The sequence below is a fragment of the Anoplopoma fimbria genome, chromosome 24, assembly GCF_027596085.1.
Source record: "Anoplopoma fimbria isolate UVic2021 breed Golden Eagle Sablefish chromosome 24, Afim_UVic_2022, whole genome shotgun sequence".
NCBI lineage: Eukaryota > Metazoa > Chordata > Actinopteri > Perciformes > Anoplopomatidae > Anoplopoma > Anoplopoma fimbria.
In genome coordinates, this window is record NC_072472.1 from 11215269 (window position 1) to 11232016 (window position 16748).

At 40.7% G+C, this 16748-nt stretch overlaps 1 protein-coding gene across 1 annotated transcript in view; it reads right to left on the reverse strand.

Moving 5' to 3' along the window:
* The window catches only part of LOC129113876 (ryanodine receptor 1-like), a 47989-nt gene that overhangs the window by 30811 nt on the left and 430 nt on the right, over positions 1 to 16748 (reverse strand). Inside the window, exons 2-43 of the mRNA XM_054626360.1 lie at positions 12753 to 12872; positions 12563 to 12661; positions 11871 to 11945; positions 11676 to 11754; positions 11481 to 11593; positions 10940 to 11039; positions 10764 to 10860; positions 10332 to 10406; positions 10086 to 10242; positions 9837 to 10001; positions 9619 to 9740; positions 9351 to 9537; positions 9077 to 9212; positions 8839 to 8934; positions 8347 to 8465; positions 8034 to 8167; positions 7672 to 7913; positions 7232 to 7424; positions 6905 to 7121; positions 6728 to 6832; positions 6530 to 6633; positions 6363 to 6446; positions 6097 to 6256; positions 5819 to 5966; positions 5479 to 5678; positions 5217 to 5391; positions 4906 to 5114; positions 4446 to 4804; positions 4200 to 4329; positions 3810 to 3970; positions 3553 to 3715; positions 3378 to 3464; positions 3035 to 3261; positions 2474 to 2912; positions 2177 to 2398; positions 2006 to 2110; positions 1853 to 1936; positions 1564 to 1764; positions 1073 to 1184; positions 821 to 964; positions 322 to 595; positions 101 to 215 (exon numbers count right to left, since the gene is read on the reverse strand). Coding sequence (XP_054482335.1) covers positions 101 to 215; positions 322 to 595; positions 821 to 964; positions 1073 to 1184; positions 1564 to 1764; positions 1853 to 1936; positions 2006 to 2110; positions 2177 to 2398; positions 2474 to 2912; positions 3035 to 3261; positions 3378 to 3464; positions 3553 to 3715; positions 3810 to 3970; positions 4200 to 4329; positions 4446 to 4804; positions 4906 to 5114; positions 5217 to 5391; positions 5479 to 5678; positions 5819 to 5966; positions 6097 to 6256; positions 6363 to 6446; positions 6530 to 6633; positions 6728 to 6832; positions 6905 to 7121; positions 7232 to 7424; positions 7672 to 7913; positions 8034 to 8167; positions 8347 to 8465; positions 8839 to 8934; positions 9077 to 9212; positions 9351 to 9537; positions 9619 to 9740; positions 9837 to 10001; positions 10086 to 10242; positions 10332 to 10406; positions 10764 to 10860; positions 10940 to 11039; positions 11481 to 11593; positions 11676 to 11754; positions 11871 to 11945; positions 12563 to 12661; positions 12753 to 12872 — 6534 coding nt within the window. The remainder of the gene's footprint in view (positions 1 to 100; positions 216 to 321; positions 596 to 820; positions 965 to 1072; positions 1185 to 1563; positions 1765 to 1852; positions 1937 to 2005; positions 2111 to 2176; positions 2399 to 2473; positions 2913 to 3034; positions 3262 to 3377; positions 3465 to 3552; positions 3716 to 3809; positions 3971 to 4199; positions 4330 to 4445; positions 4805 to 4905; positions 5115 to 5216; positions 5392 to 5478; positions 5679 to 5818; positions 5967 to 6096; positions 6257 to 6362; positions 6447 to 6529; positions 6634 to 6727; positions 6833 to 6904; positions 7122 to 7231; positions 7425 to 7671; positions 7914 to 8033; positions 8168 to 8346; positions 8466 to 8838; positions 8935 to 9076; positions 9213 to 9350; positions 9538 to 9618; positions 9741 to 9836; positions 10002 to 10085; positions 10243 to 10331; positions 10407 to 10763; positions 10861 to 10939; positions 11040 to 11480; positions 11594 to 11675; positions 11755 to 11870; positions 11946 to 12562; positions 12662 to 12752; positions 12873 to 16748) is intronic.

Consider the following 16748-nt stretch of genomic DNA (forward strand, 5'->3'; position numbering starts at 1 on the left):
TGTCTACTTCTGTCTAATTTCTGGTGGTAATATAAAGCTAAGAGGTCTTTGTGTATATTAAGGATACTTGCAATGCTGTTGAGTGGAACAAAAATCATACCTTTGAGTCCCCGCCGCCAAGCACATTGACCATGACCTCCATGACGGTTTCATGCATGCCCAAGGCTCGCATCAAGTTGGGGTGCTGATAGAAAACTTTGTTACTCATGATGTTCCTAAGAAAGAGAAAAAATTAAGTTGATGTATAGTTCCTGTCACATGCAGTTATCCAAGAATTCGCTTCAAGGCAAGATATTCATAATAAATGAATTGTTTATTAACCCGATGCTTTGAATCATAAGCCTCTCCTCTTCCGGACCCATCTGGACGATAAGCAGTGAGCGGATCTGGCCCAAGCACTCCAGCAAATCCATGGTGTCGTGAATTGACACTGCGTTGATGGTGTAGGCCTTTGGAAGGGCACGCATGAGCTCACCTAGCCCATCATACTGTCTGTGAAGGAGGCTGAACATCATTCGCACCAGCTCAGGGTTCTGGATAAATGACTCCTGGGCCCAATGTATCATAGTATGGGAAATCAGCTCCTGCAATGTGCCTGTTAAAGAGAGTACAAAGAGTTAAGAAAAAATAACAATGAGACTATGTACTGTATTAAAGTTATTGTAGACTTTGTACTGTGGGGTAGAAGAAGTCAATTAGCTACTCTTAAATTACTGGAAAGAAAAAATGTATTTCTATTTTCTACGGACAAATGTCGAGACAAAGAAAAGATACAGTCTTATTGCAGTTGTACGTGTCATGCAAAAGATGAGAGGCTCACTTGGTTTTTTATCTTCTTGTGGTTCAGGCTCCACTTCTACCTTCTTCTCCCGGATTTTTTTCACCTTTGCCAACAAACGGACCAGTCGTCCACGGAGAGAATTATCCACTTCTTCCTCTTGTTCTTCTTCCTCAATATGAACACCTGAGAGAGAGTAAATTAGATACTGTAATTTATATTTAAACCTGCCAACTGGAGCGATCATTATAAATGTGGATGTCGGTAGACTTGATACTGTTGAAGAAGACTGACCACAGTGAGCCAGCAGAGCATTGTGAAAAGTCAGCAGAGCTTCGCGGACCTCATCGGGAACAGGGCACTCTTCATCCTCAGCACAGTTCTTGAAGTTCATGAGCATGTTGACCTACACAACAGCAAGAAAAGGTACAAGTCAAAATCTGTTGCAAAAAGTGGTCATCTTAGGAAGTGATATGTTCTTTGATTAGTTTTTTGGTAGGATATAGAAAACATGTTTCTCCCAAATTAATATTTTTCTAGGTAAATTCACTTTTTAGTGAGCACATTTTTAAACCAGCTTCACTGAAAAGTTCTCAATTTGATATTATGGCATATTCATTTGCTTAGTTTTCTACCAGAAAAAAATAAAATACACCAATAACCAGATAAAAAGAAATGCAGGTTACATTCCTACTACCTTTTTTAAACTGTGTTTTCAGGATGGAGATTTTTGAGATTCTCTTTAACTTAATAATTCCTTAACAATAAAACGATCATGGGTGTACCTGCTCCTGTGGTGGGGAGCGAAATTCACGGGTCTTGCGGGCAGTCTCAGCGGCACTCATGGTGAAGGCCAGCATAAGTTCATTATAGCGCTGCCTCTGGTTTGACTGTATCTGGCTGACGAACTGGTCTGAAAAAGCAGTGATGGCCTCCACTCTGTGACGTAGCTCACAGTCACAGAAATACTGCAGTAGGGTACACATCTGAAGGACAAAAGTAAAGTGAATTATGGATACTATACTAACAGTATCACTGGAAAGAAGAGCTATATTCTATAACGACCAGTCATACCTGCAATTTGACAGACTCTGGCAGCTTCATCTGGAAGAGTCCTTGCTCTAGACGTTCTTCTTTATTCTCCTCTTTAATCTCCTTCTCTGTTTCCTCGGCTCCTTTCTCGCCATTTACCTGCTCCGTCTCGTCCACTGTTCCTTCATGTGGCACAATCGATTTCATCTCTAATTGTTCCTCTTCCTCCATTTCTTCCTCATCCTCTTCACCCAAGCCATCATCCTCAAATTCCTCTTCTTCTTCCCCGATGTCTTCCTGCTGCTCTTCCTGTTTTGGGGGTGTTTTTTGTTCCTTCTCTTCCTTCAAATTGGCAATCTCCTCAACAGGCTCCTCTGCTTTCTTGCCACTGAAGACTGTGGGCTCAAGCATCTTAAGGATGTGTGTGACATCTTCATCGTCAAACACACCCATGATGAGGAGGGTACTGATGAGCTTCAGGATTGGAACAAAATGAAACTCGACACTACCTCCCACAGGATCTCTCATGGCTTGAACTCCATCTTGCACAGCCTCCGTCAGCATGTTCAGGGCCTTGGTCTTTAGTGTCTGGAAATACAAACATAAAGTATGATTATAACTGACTCAAGAGGGCCTTAAAATGCCACACCTGTTCAACGTCACCTGTAGGGGGATGACTGGACTCAGTGTGTAGATGTCCTGGTCGGTTCCAACAAACCCAATGGAGGAGAAATGGAGTTTGGGACGCAGACACGTAGTAAGGCCGACTCCAGGTAAAGCATGAGATTTGTCAGAGTACAGAGTGATACTGCGCGTATTGTCCGTCATTGGAACTATGAATTCCTTGTTGGTTCCCAGCCGGTTCCTCTTGGCAGACTCCAGGTGCATGCTGATGAGCAGGTCATAGAAGCCGCTCCTCATTGGTCCGGGTAGGTAGGTGTCCTCTATGGCGTAGAAGAGCTGGGACTCATCCACATGGCTGCACAGAGCGTGAGCCACACGGTTGTTTCCCAAAGCACACACTAAGCCGTACAGCTTCAGAGTATGATAGTGGAACTTCAGCAAGTCCATGCGTTCAGACAGCTCCAGGATGTCAATACACCTAGGATACCAAACGGGATACGAGGATACCAAAACGGGTTAATTTTCTGGAAACAATAAGGCAATCATTTTTTTTAACTCCTTACAATGCAATAGATAAATGCAGACTGATGCAGCTCTGACCTGTTCTCCTCTGGGATGTGGAGGGCCATCATGGTGAGTGGCTCCTGACAATGCACCCCCCAGCCCAGCCTCTCACTGACACGGCCTGTATCTGGTGACAGGAAGTTGTTGGGCATGCGGCTCCAGATGACTGGGGTTAACATCTGGACATCCAGTCTAGGAGGGCATTGGGGAACAGGGTTCTTGCGTTCACTTCGGAACATGGCGGCTGAGATCGGCATAATGTTCTAGAAAGACAAGTAAAGGAAAGTAGACAAATTATGTATAAAGGCGAAAAGTTGCATAAGTAACATGGTAATTTGTGATTTCAGTCTCCATGAGTGGAGTCATTTTTGTGACTGACCTTCAGCTTGCCTAGTTCAAACTGAATCATATTCTGACTGGAAGGAAGAACAAAGACGGCTGGGAACAGTTTTGTGTTTGGCTCCACCTGCAAGAAGGGAACATAACATGGTTGCATTAAATGACCAAGACTTTATTAGGAGCCTTTATGAATACCAGATTAAAGCTCATCTGACCTGGTAAAAGGTGTTGATCTCTTTTCCATTCGCAGTGAAAGTCATGAGTCCTGTTTCCAAATCAATAAGACAACCAATCACAAAATCCTCTTGACTGACTCGGGTCTGCTGGGTGCCGCCGAACTCTCCTCCCCAGACCATGTAGCAGTTACTGCGTTTTAGACTGAGGAAGACAGAAAAACAAAATGAACGAATGCATTTTTTAAAAAGAAAATACACATATTTTTTAGTTTTCTGTCTAGATAAGAGTAACATACCTGTCGTGAATGTTTCCTTTATCATCACCTACAGTGACTGTTACATTTCTCACTTTGCTGATGTCAAAATGTTGGTCATACTGGTGATAGTCGGGTGTGATCCAGCCCACCCACACGCCACTGGGCTCCTGCCCCGCAAACACTCTCACAGAATAATAGTACTGGTAGAGGGAGAGAGTAAATGGGAAATAAACATTTGTATAGCTTAGGTGGATATGATTCAACATAAAAGTTAGAGTCATTACAGTAATGATATACAAGTTCAATGTGAAAAATACTGTAATAAAGGCATATTTTTTTACATTGTATGTTAATTGTTGTATCTACAGTTAACAGTACAAGTGTGCATTGAGTTTATATGTTTTATATGAATAAAAGCTTTAGTTATACTGTAGTGGTGTTGAGGATGATGTCGACGTCATCCCTGTCATCTGGCACCACATCTTCCATTAAGCGGGGCATGGTGGGAACAACAGGTGGTGGAGATATTAGTGCAGCCTTCTTAGCCTTGAAGAGGAATCTGTAAATAACAGTAGCAATTACCCACTATGTGAAAATGTAAACACATTATCCCTGCTTTCTCACCCACACACCCCTTATCAAGTCACTCTAATATATGCATGGTTCTATACAAACCCTTTCTTCTTGCTTTTCTCAGTTGAGGCATCCTTCTCATTTTCTCCATTTTTATTGGCAGGTATCTCTTTGGGCACAGAGGGCTCTTTTTTCTCCTCTTCCTGCTCTTTGCGAGAAGCTGACTTCTTGAGTATTTCAAAGTCAGAGTCTGGATCCACCTCTAACACCTCATCCTCAGGGATTGTCATCGTACGGGTAAGAAGGGTGGTCCCTGCTGGGACTTTGAAGGTCTCATGAAACTCAACTGGCATGCTGAGTCTGAAGAAGAGCAAATCTGTGTTGGCGTTCTGTGATCCAAATGTCTTGTGGGTCACTTTGAGACAGGGGGCAGTTTCCACTGTCCCATCAACACGGGACACCTATAGCATAAATGAAAGGGGGCAGGTTGTGATCGAGAAAATAGTAACTTCTTCATAACAGGAACAAAGAGATATCTTATCAAACAAGTCATGCACAGTACCTCCATGTGAGGATGATCAGTAGGCGCATTGATGAACTGGGGAAGGCTCTTGCTGAACCACATGGTGATGTCTCTTTTCATGTTGATAGCAAAGGGTTCAAATCCCTCCTGCAGGCCACAGATGGTAAAATAACGAAGACTGCTGACGTTCTGACCTAAGTTGATCCTGCCGATCTGGGACAGGCCCAGACTGCACACAGGTATGAAGCCTAGGAAGGTTAGATACATACATGATCATCGGCATCAGAAAAACAAACATGTGTTGTCTCTACCTGAGAACTGAATTTGCTATTAGTTGTTGCTGAACTTACCCTCTCCTATCTCGATATCCTTAAAGGCCATCTCCGAGCCTGAGTCGCTGATCAACATTTCTCCGTTGAGTGTGAACATGATGTTCATCTCCGTGAGGTCAATCATACAACCCACCACATCACCAGATAGCCACTGTCGACCAAATGGCTCATTTCCCACATGCCAACGTTGGGCCTGAAAAAGAAAATTGCTTATTTATAGATTGTTATTACTGAGTCTTTGGAATACTTTAGACACATGTAAACTAGGCCTCGCTCTCACCTTGAAGCCATTGAAGACATATGCCAACTCATCTGCACCAAGTTCAGTGTCTGCGCGAACACTGGGCCTGGCCCAGCCCACTCTCATCTCCCCGACTGTCACAGCCTCAAACTCAAAGTACCACTTCCCCTGTGTAATGGCATAGGATTTCTCTGCTCTGAACACTCTGATCTTATCACCAGTTGCTGGTCCATGCCCGCCTACATGAACACAAACACAGTAAGAAAAGCTTGTAGTTTGGAAAGAAACAAAAAAACAGTAGCTTTACCAAATAATTTTGTATGACTGCATACAATAATAAAATATGCCATCCTGCTTGTAGATAGCAGTGCAAACTTACTGCTCTCCTGGTCAGGTGGTTCTATGTTGTAACCATATCCGATGAGAGTGCGAACAGCTGCACAAACTGTGTCCCTGTTGGTCTTTTTAGTCTTTTCATCCAGCAGGTTGTAAGGAACCAGACGGGGATTGCGCTTGTTCATTATATCCTATGCAAAAAAATATAAAACATACAAATTAAATAGAACAAAATTCTAAGAAAAATATAATGCAGCATGTACCCATCATATTATATACACATACTTATTATTCACATTATCATAAAAAGAATGGGGGTACCTGCACAATACTGTATGTCCAGCCCTGACGAACCCGGTCTCTTGCCCACACATTGTGTCCATTTTCTGCCAGTCTCTCCACTAGAGTGTTCTGATTAGGAGTTAGCTTCACATAGCTGAGGTCCAGAGGGGCTGGCTTATATCCACTACTTTGCATGTAACTAAAGAAGAAGAATTTGTGATCAGAATGGGCCCGAAACAGTAAACATGATAAAAGAGATCAATGTCACACAATTTATCAACATAAATTAATGTCTTGAAGCTCACGTTTTGGGGAGCTTGTTCTTTTTCAGATTCTCTTCTGCTTTCTCATCTCCCATTCCTACATGACAGCCCAGTGCCAGCAGAGTCCTTTGAAAAGAATCATACAAGGTGTTAGAAATACAAAGAGATGAAAGCAAAGTGCTGTTAACTGAGTGAGGGCACTGACTTACTTGAGTGTCTCTCCTGACATTGCTAAATTGTAGTTCTTCTCTGGTTCAGGCAGACTCTGGAAGTCTACCAGGCAGGGGTGCAGCTTCTTGTTGTCGTCACGAAACTTGTTTTAAAAAAGAATTAAGTGCAATGATTTTTTAAGGGAATTGTTAGTGTACACAGCAACATTTTCTACTAGAAACGGTGCAAACACTCACTGGTCCATACGTCCATCCTTGTTCAATGCGAGTAACAGCCCATAACTCATGGCTATTTTCTGCAAGCTTCTCTCGAATGCGCTCCAAATGAGGAGGAAGTACAATCTGAAAGAATAATGAAATTCAGTGCAGAAGAAAAAATGAGGATGGAAAAAAAGTATGGAATAGGATTTTTACCTGTATGGTGTCCACGGGGCCAGGAGTGAAGGCGGTATGTGAGAGGGACTGAGTTGGACCCAACAGGTTGCGAATGGCATCAAAATCATGCTTATACTCCTTGATGGGCTCGATCCGCAGACGGTCCCTTGGCAGTACTGCCTCATAGCATGGAGCATATCCTGGAGGCGGGAGGAACTTAAAATCCCCATGACGCCCTCCGAGAAGGAATCGCAACCTTGTATTCAGAGTGGAAAATTGACATTAGTGATAATAACAACGTAACGGTACTGCACTTATTAAAGAATCAATTCATAATTCTTCATTTTATAATGCAAAATGCCCTACTTGACGCCTGCAGAGAAGCTGACAACAGGGAAGAACAAGCTGTCCAGGTTGAAGTTCTCAAACATGCCCTGGACGGGATGCCCATTGATTCGGAAGGAAATACTGGGCACGCTCAGATCCAAACAACAGCTGACCACATCCTCTGCTGCCAGGATGTGCTGATTTGGTGTGGCAACATGACGCGGAACACGTCCTGTGGAAATACAGAGACAATTAATTAGTATCTTGTCAATATTCAGAGTTTATCTGAGAAAGTTTTAGGCATAATGTAGGAAAATGTAAGCGAAATGGGCACCAAAGCACAATTTAAAGAGTTTTAAATAAAGGTACTACATGCATGTTCTTGTAAATGTATCGGTCACATCCAAGCCAGGGATGGTGCCGGTACGCAACAGATGCCTGCAAAAGACTCATTCTAAGTTATATTATGTTTACTTTACCTGACCAGAGGTGAATCCCGTCGAAACCGTAGGAGTAGAGGTCATCCCCGACCCCGTTGCCCCCCCAGCCCTCCCCTCCACCAGGGTAAGGACTGTAGCCCTCCGTCAGAGCCCAACCCACACGCAGGTGATATGGCTGAGCTGTGAGGAACGGCTCCACTTCGTCCACCATCACCTCAAAATACCACTTCTTGTACTGAGTGGATCCTTCACAAGTTCCAAGGAAAATGTTGGGTCTCATGCTAAAGGAGAATTACAAAACAACAAATTTACTCAGTGCAGATATTTTGATACTTGGGCTTAAGCTCAGAAGAAATAGCATAAAGCTTTTTACCAAAGTGCTTTGATACAAATTGACCCACCTGGTAACATAATTGATAATGTTGGTTTGAAGTAGGAGGTCACGACCTGGAAGCAGATTCTCTGTGATGAGGTTCTGATTTGACCTCACCGCCACCCCATTACACACACACAGAGAGCAGAGCACATCCAAAACCTGGCAAAAAAGGGGAAATAGAAAACCATGAAGATTGATCGGTAGCTGCTTTGTAGCTAAATATTTAATATATAACAATATTTCATGCATTAAAGAATATATGAAATGCAATCAATCAATTAGGTTTGCTCAGCATGCTCAGCAAACAGCTAAGTTAAAAAGTGCTACATGTTCCTGACCTTATGATTGCGTCCATGCTTGTCCAGCAGAGAGATGATGGATTTGATGTGATTTTCCTGGATAATGTTCAGCACCTCTGGACTCTCAATCAGGACACAATACAACACCTCCAGGATTCCTGTCATAAAAATATGACAATATATGAATAAATAAACACTGGCAGTACATGTTTATATGGTATGGCAGAAAAGCACACTACACTAACAGTTAAATGCAACACACCAATCTATTCACAAAGATAGGGTTCGTTGCAGGAATATTATTAAATTGCATTTTATTAAAAGATACTTTTATCATTTTATCATCACTGTATGCGGTTAATAACAAATCAAATTTATACTTATACTAGTAAGCAGCACAGAAGCTTTCATGATTCACAGTTAAGTGAGCAGTCTAATACATTTTGGCTTTTGGAAAAGAACAAACAAGAAAAAATACTAATGTTCATTGAAGTCAAAGCATCTAAATGAGCTTCTATGTGTCTTAGATACCTGAAGATGCCTCCAAACGATCCAATTTACTGACCAGCCAGTCGAGGTTATCACAGAACAGGGCACAGTTGGCACGATTACCTCTGATCAAAGAAGCTTCACAAATGAAGAGAAGCAGAAACAATTGTTAATGCATCACACTCACAAACAAGAAAGGTGGCTAGATATGAGGGAAAAATAATACTGACTGATCTAGAATCACCATGATTGCATAGAACAAATAACCAGATGGACATACCAAGCAACTCATACAGTAAATTGACTATCTCCTTCCACGACTCTGCGGCTTCTTCTCCAGCATACTCTGAGAAGTGTGCTGCTGTGTTGTAGACATTGAGGCGATCAACGCAGTCCAGGACATGAGTAATCATTCCCTGTTAAAAACAATAAAAAAACATATAGAGAACTCAAATAAAAATATTGAATGGATTTAAATCTACCAAACTAAATGTATACCCAATGCCACTGTAAAATATTTTCATGAATAGTCAATCATCAGCAGTTAGACCGACCTCTTCCTGGAAGAGGTTCTGTCTGTTCTTGAGGGAGCGGAGCTTGAACTGTTTGTCCTCGTGCTCCAGCTCCTCCTCGGGGGGTCGGAAGTAAAAGATGAGGTCCTGCAGGGAGAGCACCACTGTGTCCATAGGGAGGGATGTGGAGTTGGAAGATTTGTTTTTCCCACCCAAAGCATCTAATCCTCTGGAGATGGGAAAAAAAAACATGAGAATACAAATAAAATGTATCATAACGAATGATTCGAATAAACTGAAGAAGTCTTACTTGATGAACTGGTTAAAGAGGCCTGATGTGCTGAAAATCATCCTGGCAGCTTGGGACTCTTCGGTCTGAGATCGAGCCACTGTGAGTGCATCATCCATGTGACCTTCTTTATGGAGTATGGCCTAAGAATTAAAAGAAAGTGCTCTTAAAACACTAGTATGGACTCAACAACCATACATACTGTACATGCAGTACATGCTGACTTAATTCTGCTTTACCTTTCTCTTTAGAGGACCCAGGCGGGCAGATTTGGCATCAACAGCAGCATATGTGAGCCAGAGGCCAGTTGAAACATGCTGAACGAAGCACATGGACTCTCCATACTTAATCTCGGGCGTGCCCATGCCTTCCACATCTCGCTTTTGGATCAATTCGATTTTTTCCTGTGGTTAAAATAATAAGTGTTATTGTTCATCTAGGCTTATAAAAACCTACACCCAACAAAGCTGTCTTTGAATGACAATTACCTTTGAAATTCTGAAGCAGAAGGCTGACATCTTGGAATTTGCCTTCTCAGGGTCCACTATCAGCAGTCCCTTCTCCTCATCCAGACAAAGGTATCGGCCTGTTGTTATGTGACGTATCCGGAAAGACTGGCCCCATTTAATGTGGCCCCCGCTCCAACTACCAACGGGCACAAATTAATGAGTTTAAAGTCACTAAAAGTGAATGCAGGAATACACGTTTTTAATGCAAAGAATCAAGTTACTCACCCGATACGGAGAGGCTCAAGTCTCCATAAGGAACGAGCGTGACTGCATACTGCCCCGCCTTCATAATAAGCAACTCTGAAAAAACAACAGCATGCCAGTCAATGACCTTGCTGCTGAGGAACAGTCACAAACAATGTGGCCAAAAAATCTAACCAAACAACAAATATATAGTTACATTGATTTGTATTTTATGATAAGAATAAGGGGAGTAGTTTTTCATTAAAACTTTGACATTTGGTTGTTTGTCAGCCAAACTCAAGTCACAGGGATGTAAGAGCTTTAAAGAGAGCTACTATATGCATCACCAAATATTCAACACCACTGTTTTATAATGTAAAGAACATACTGAAAAACATATACTATACTTTGGAAAATGGTTGAGAATGACATTAACATTTGATGGCATGTACAGCAATGAAAGATTTTGGTCACCTGCGCTGGTCGTCCCCTTGTTCAGCTCCTGGGATTGCCAAACACTCGTCCATGTGACCGTGAAACAGCCTGAGCACATAGCCTCCGGTCAGAAAACCTAGAGGAAAAGAGTAATATTTCTGAGAGAGAGTGGACAGTTTTATAGACACTTTTTTAGCAACAATAAAATTACGGACCTTCAGCCAGTTCACATCCAGACATCACAGGGGTCATTGTCCACAGTGTTTGCATGAAAGAGGCATCTACCATTAAGTCACCACTGGCGTAGGACAGATGCTGGAAAAAGAGCAGGTGGTTATATTGGTAGGATTTAGAAGAAACCCAGAATAGTCAACTTTTCGATCTAAAGAGACTGATTCGGCTGCCAATCTCACCCTTAAATCGTTGCAGTGATGGCAACATGTGGTAATGAAACGAAGGATCATTCATCAATCATAAATAACAACATTAGGCTATATTAAAATTATAGAATAGGTCTACATTTATTAATCCAAGCACTCATAAGAACGTAGCACTATCAGAGTGCTGAATACATTTTTAATTCAGGAACGATTCTATAAAATCAGCTGGGGGAGGTTCATTAAAACAGCTGTTTCAGACTTGACCAATCAGATTCACCTATGTAAATTCAAAGTCGGGGACAGCCCTGGTAAGATTTATCAACAACAAACAAATTGTCAGTTACTAAACATTGCAAGCAAATAAAATCATGGTTACCAGGTATCGCTCTGAAGACACACTGACAAGAATGAGGTCATCTCCCACCCTGACCTTCTCGCCTTCAGACCTCTGCTTGGAGGCTGGATGGATGGTCCACCAGCAGGCCTCCCCTGTGATGGACAAATAGATTTAGAATACAGAAATCCGCATTGACGTGCGTGTGACATAATGGACAGTAAAATTCATAGCCACCTGTGGAGTCTTCCTGCAAACCCACATCAAAAGCCAGTTTGTCTGTCAGTGAGCGCGAAGTAGTCAAACAGCACAAGTACTGCAGCATAAAGAGAGGGAGAACGACTTAGTGGTGTGAGGTGACATGAAATCAGAACAATTTAAAGAATAATACTGTGAGGACAACTGTTGCTAAAAACAATAAACATTGCTCACCATGCTGGAGTGAGTGTGCTTCAGGAGGATGGCATGTCCGTACAGCAGGGTGCGGTGACCCCCACCTTGTGATGACTGGGAGAAGGATGTAGAGGCAGGTTGATTTAGAGACATTCAAATGTGCAAGTCATGACAGGAGGTTATCGTATTCACAGTTGTCCCATTGAAAACCCTTCAAGGTGACAACTTTGATTTGTGAATATCAAAATACCAGTAGGGCAAGTTTACAGACTCAGTAAGGATGAATACAAACCACAGCCATATCTTTCTATTGTAGAGAAGGTGATATGAAACAAACTAAATGATCTCAGAACAGCGGTGGTACAATAATTAAGTAGCATGGTATGTCACATGACGGTTGTATGTATGATAATACTAATGAGGGTGTAAAAGGTAGCCATAATGCAGTTATGACATGAACTCTGAGGCTAAAGCAGTGGACAGAAATGTCATGGAACAGTGACAGGGGAGAATGAGAAAAACATACCCATTTGTCCAAATCGACAGCCTAAGGTTGGCAGGAAGGGGAGTGAAGGAACAAGTGGCGTCAAGTCAGAAAGGAAGCAAAGTGTGTTTTAGTTGTTGAATGAACAATACATTGCATTTGTTTATCATATCAGGGGCACATCCGATGGAAAAGCAGCACATTTTAATTAAACAGTTCTAACCCCCTCCCCATAACTGTGTCTTACCTCATCCACAGAAGAATTGGAGAGCATTTCCTGTAATGCTCGCACAGAAAGAGACTGTTCCAAAATGAAGCAGCAGATAGCAAGGTCTGGAGGGATATTCTGAAACACAGAAAACCAGTAAACCCTTTGGTTAGTTTGAATTAAAATTCTCAGAGAAATGAGATAAAACAATTAACAACCGTTTCATTACCTGAGCATTGGAGGTGGTCTCCAGGAAACACAGGCGATTTCCAAATCCTTCGCATGACAGACACAGCTTGATCTGCTCCTTAAGAATAGATGCAGTGCACTGTAGCACCACCTGATCATCCTACAAACACAAAAACAAAAGTCTAAAGTGAAGGAGAGTTCTTCTGTGGCAGTTTTGCAGGGAAATATGGGGACAGAACAAAAGGGATTAACATGCACAAAGGTCCCCAGCAAGAACTGTCCAAGGGAAACCCTGCATTTTGGATTTTTTGATAACTCATGCAAAAAGACTATTTAAGTAAATACACATTTAAGTAAATACACATTTAATTAAACGTACTGGAACAAATTTTCAGATTGACACTGATTGAGCCTATTACAATTTTCAAAAGAAGAACTACATATCTTCTAAAGCTACACAACTTTAGTCTAAAAAGACACCAATTTAGCAATGCAGTCCTATAACATTGTCAGACTTTATTAGCTCAAAGAAGTATGAAAAATAGATGCAGCAGAACCAGAGACATCTTATTTTATTATATTATATAATTTTCTTTTTTTTTAATAAGGACAATGCAGAAAAATTATTCACCTTACATAAAAAAGGAGAGATTTATTGTCTTGAGCATATACCTTTTCCTTGTGTAAACCTGGCTCCTACATTACCCACAATGCAACTCAACTGCCGACAGTTTGGTTGATGATTTTGGGTGTGTGTTAGTAGCAGTTTATGTAGCCTCAAGCAGAGACGAGGATCTTGATTTTGACTTTGTCCGGCTGCCTCTAGAGCATAAAATTACTTTTGACATCTTGTTTTTCACAAACTTCACAGACCTTGATATGTAAAAGTGCCCCTTTAATGCATTCTGCAAATCCCGGATTACATTATGCCTCTTACATTTCATGGGCTAGGATATTAAACTTGCCTTTATGACTCTCATATGTCAAGTCCATATGACGCAAACTGTACTATATTTGCAAGGGGTGACATTACAAATAAAACTAATTTAGAGATGGCTACGCACCAAGGAAGCTGTTAACAAAGGAACACAGATAGTGTAGCTGTCTGTCCGTATTTAACCACATAAATAATTTAGTTTTTGCCACAAAACCTTTAATCCAGAGACGACATTTAGGCCGAAATAAATAACTGAAAATTAGCAATGCATAAATTATAAAACCTGCAAAAACAGCTGTTTCCTTCAGTTGTTTTTGTCCTGTTAATGGCCTTCTCTGTGCCTGTCACCGGCCCAGCTCTAATCCCCCCCACCTCTCCGGCTCCAAGACCACAGCCACTCCCCCTCTGATCTCTATTTCAGGCTGCTGCACCTGCTGTTCACACATCCCCTTCTGGAAAGCAACAGATATGTAGGATTTGACTGCCAGAAAGAAAAAAAAGGCCCACATTGGACAGATTTGATATCGCAATTAGTCGGCTTGCTGAAAAGAGAAAATATTCAAAAGTCACCTTATCTCAATCCTTAATGCTCAGCTGTTTGTGTTTTTTATTAGCAAATGTTTCTGGTTTGTTTATACCCTTAATCAAGGCACATGCCAGTATATAAAACAATTTATTTTAGTAAAAAAAGAGTTCAACATAGATGTTAAATGAGTGTTTGGGTTAAACTATTATGTAAATGAATGTAGTTTGTGCCTTATTGTTTCTGAAGCTGAAAACTGGAAACAGATTATGCAAAATAAACACAAAATATAATTTGATCATTTGTATTGTGCCTAATTAAAGTTGGTGCAGTCTGTTAACTCTTCATCTATCTCATGTCCTGAATACATTGAAATCTCAAATAGCTTACTTAACATTACCAATGAAATACCTATCCTAAACAGTAGACATACAAGTTCATAGTTTGCTAATAATCTAAAACAGTCATTATATTGAAGTAATAACATGTGACAGTTGTTGATACCATGAAGACAATTCTGCAAAATATCAGAGACCCTACGTCAAATTGACAAACCCACCACAGCAAATGACAGCAGTAAGTATCTAGTTTCTCTCACGTTCTGATCCTAAGTTAGTGTGTGGACAAGAATGTGTCTACAGGCAGTCACACCAACAGACTGACAGACGGACTGACTGACTGAATGACAGATGTAACATGACAACATGAGGCCGGCAGCTGGGTGTCGATCTGAAATTCCAACTGTTCCAACCTATGCTAGAATATTTGCCATGTAAGAACTACTTTTGCAAATTTCCCCGCTGCGGGACTAATAAAGGATTATCTTATCTTGAATCTGAAAAGACGTTTTGAAACCAGCATCTGCTAACAAAAATGTGTAGTTCTGCTTTAGATGTACAGTTCCCACATGGACTGACGTAGGCAGGTGCTGAAATGGGCCAAGCTTTGAACTTGCTAATCCTCACACAGTAAATATAGAACTCAGAGCGAACAGCTTCAGACCGACAGTAACTTTATGACTAATTGTTAACATACTTAACTTTAGACTGCGTTACAAGATAGAGACAATGCCAAATGAAGATGTGCTTTTTAGATTTATGTACCTGTTTGATTAAATATGTAAAAGAGGACATTTGAATTTGAATGTGTTCATGCTCAACAAAATATTAAGTAAATGTGTCTTTAACCAAAAACACTGACTGTCAGTCACACTTCAGGATGCACAACTTATAATCAAGTGCCTTCAAAGTACTGACTTTCAAGCGATACTTATAATGAAGTCTAAAGATAATCAGTGCCTGGCTTACATACACGGCAGGGCTAAAGTTACCAGGGTCTAGAGAAACTCAAGTGACACTATGTGGAACATCTACAATAGCTGGGTATAAACGCTGACTGTCCAAATAGAGTGTTACATACAAGCAGACTGCTTCCAAGGCTACAATGCCCTTCTGTAGACTTTGGCTCAGAGATCTTAACTTAACTTCTTAACTTAACTTCAGACAGCTCAGTGGTGAGTAATGCAGTGAAAATAAACTGATTTAAACTAAATATTATATACAAAATACTATGAAATCAGTGAAGTAACTATTCTAAGAAAAACTTCCAAATGTACTGAAACATCCTGAAGCAGGATATTTATATCAAAATGCATCACTAATTTGGGACGAATAAGTACAAAGACCAATAACAAATGTGTGAAATGACCCACTATGCCCATATAAGATTTTGTTATGGGACATGTTCACTGACATAATACACAATAAGTGATCAATTATGGTTTACATATAGTTACATACTCTATCTAATAAACAGCAGAGAATGAGGACAGATTACTTCCATCGGTACCGGCTATTTATTCCCAAGGAGCAATAAATTCAGAACATATTACATGATATTTGGTGTAAGTAATCACCAATCAAACAATTTAAGGTTTCGGACACTGCATCTCTCAAATGTCATTTTTTTTTTTTTAAAAGGTAAATGGAAATTGGGGGTTACTCCTTACGAGATAAAGAACAAGTCTAGTGAACATAGATTATTGATACAAAGACAAATAAAGACATACTACCCAGAATACTCAAATTATTCCTATTTTCATTCTTCCCAAAAGCAAAAAAACAACAGGACCGAGTATTTAATCTGGAATAACATCAAGCAACAAACATGGTAAAATTCCATCGTCAGGTTGTTGGAGGACTTTGTTTCTTAGATTTTTTGCTGAAACTTTAAAACCGTGTCAGCATTATTATGTTGAAGATTTAGAGCCAGGACAAAAACATCCACAAACCCATAAAACCAATAGGTATGGTACAATTAAGTCCAGCACACTGCCATCCACTATTAATGAACTATTAGTCCAAGCATTTGTCATCGAATGAGTCTGGCTGCCTCCAAACTTGCTTCAGGATGGATCTGTTCGAATATACAATCTAGACACAGCTGCCTATTAAACAAACTACTCATAGAAATCAGAACTGAACTCATTCTTTTGGTGGATTTTAATTTGAAAGATTCAACAAATGACTCTTTAAAATAAACATTCTATTATCACAATTGTCATGAAAGTAAATACT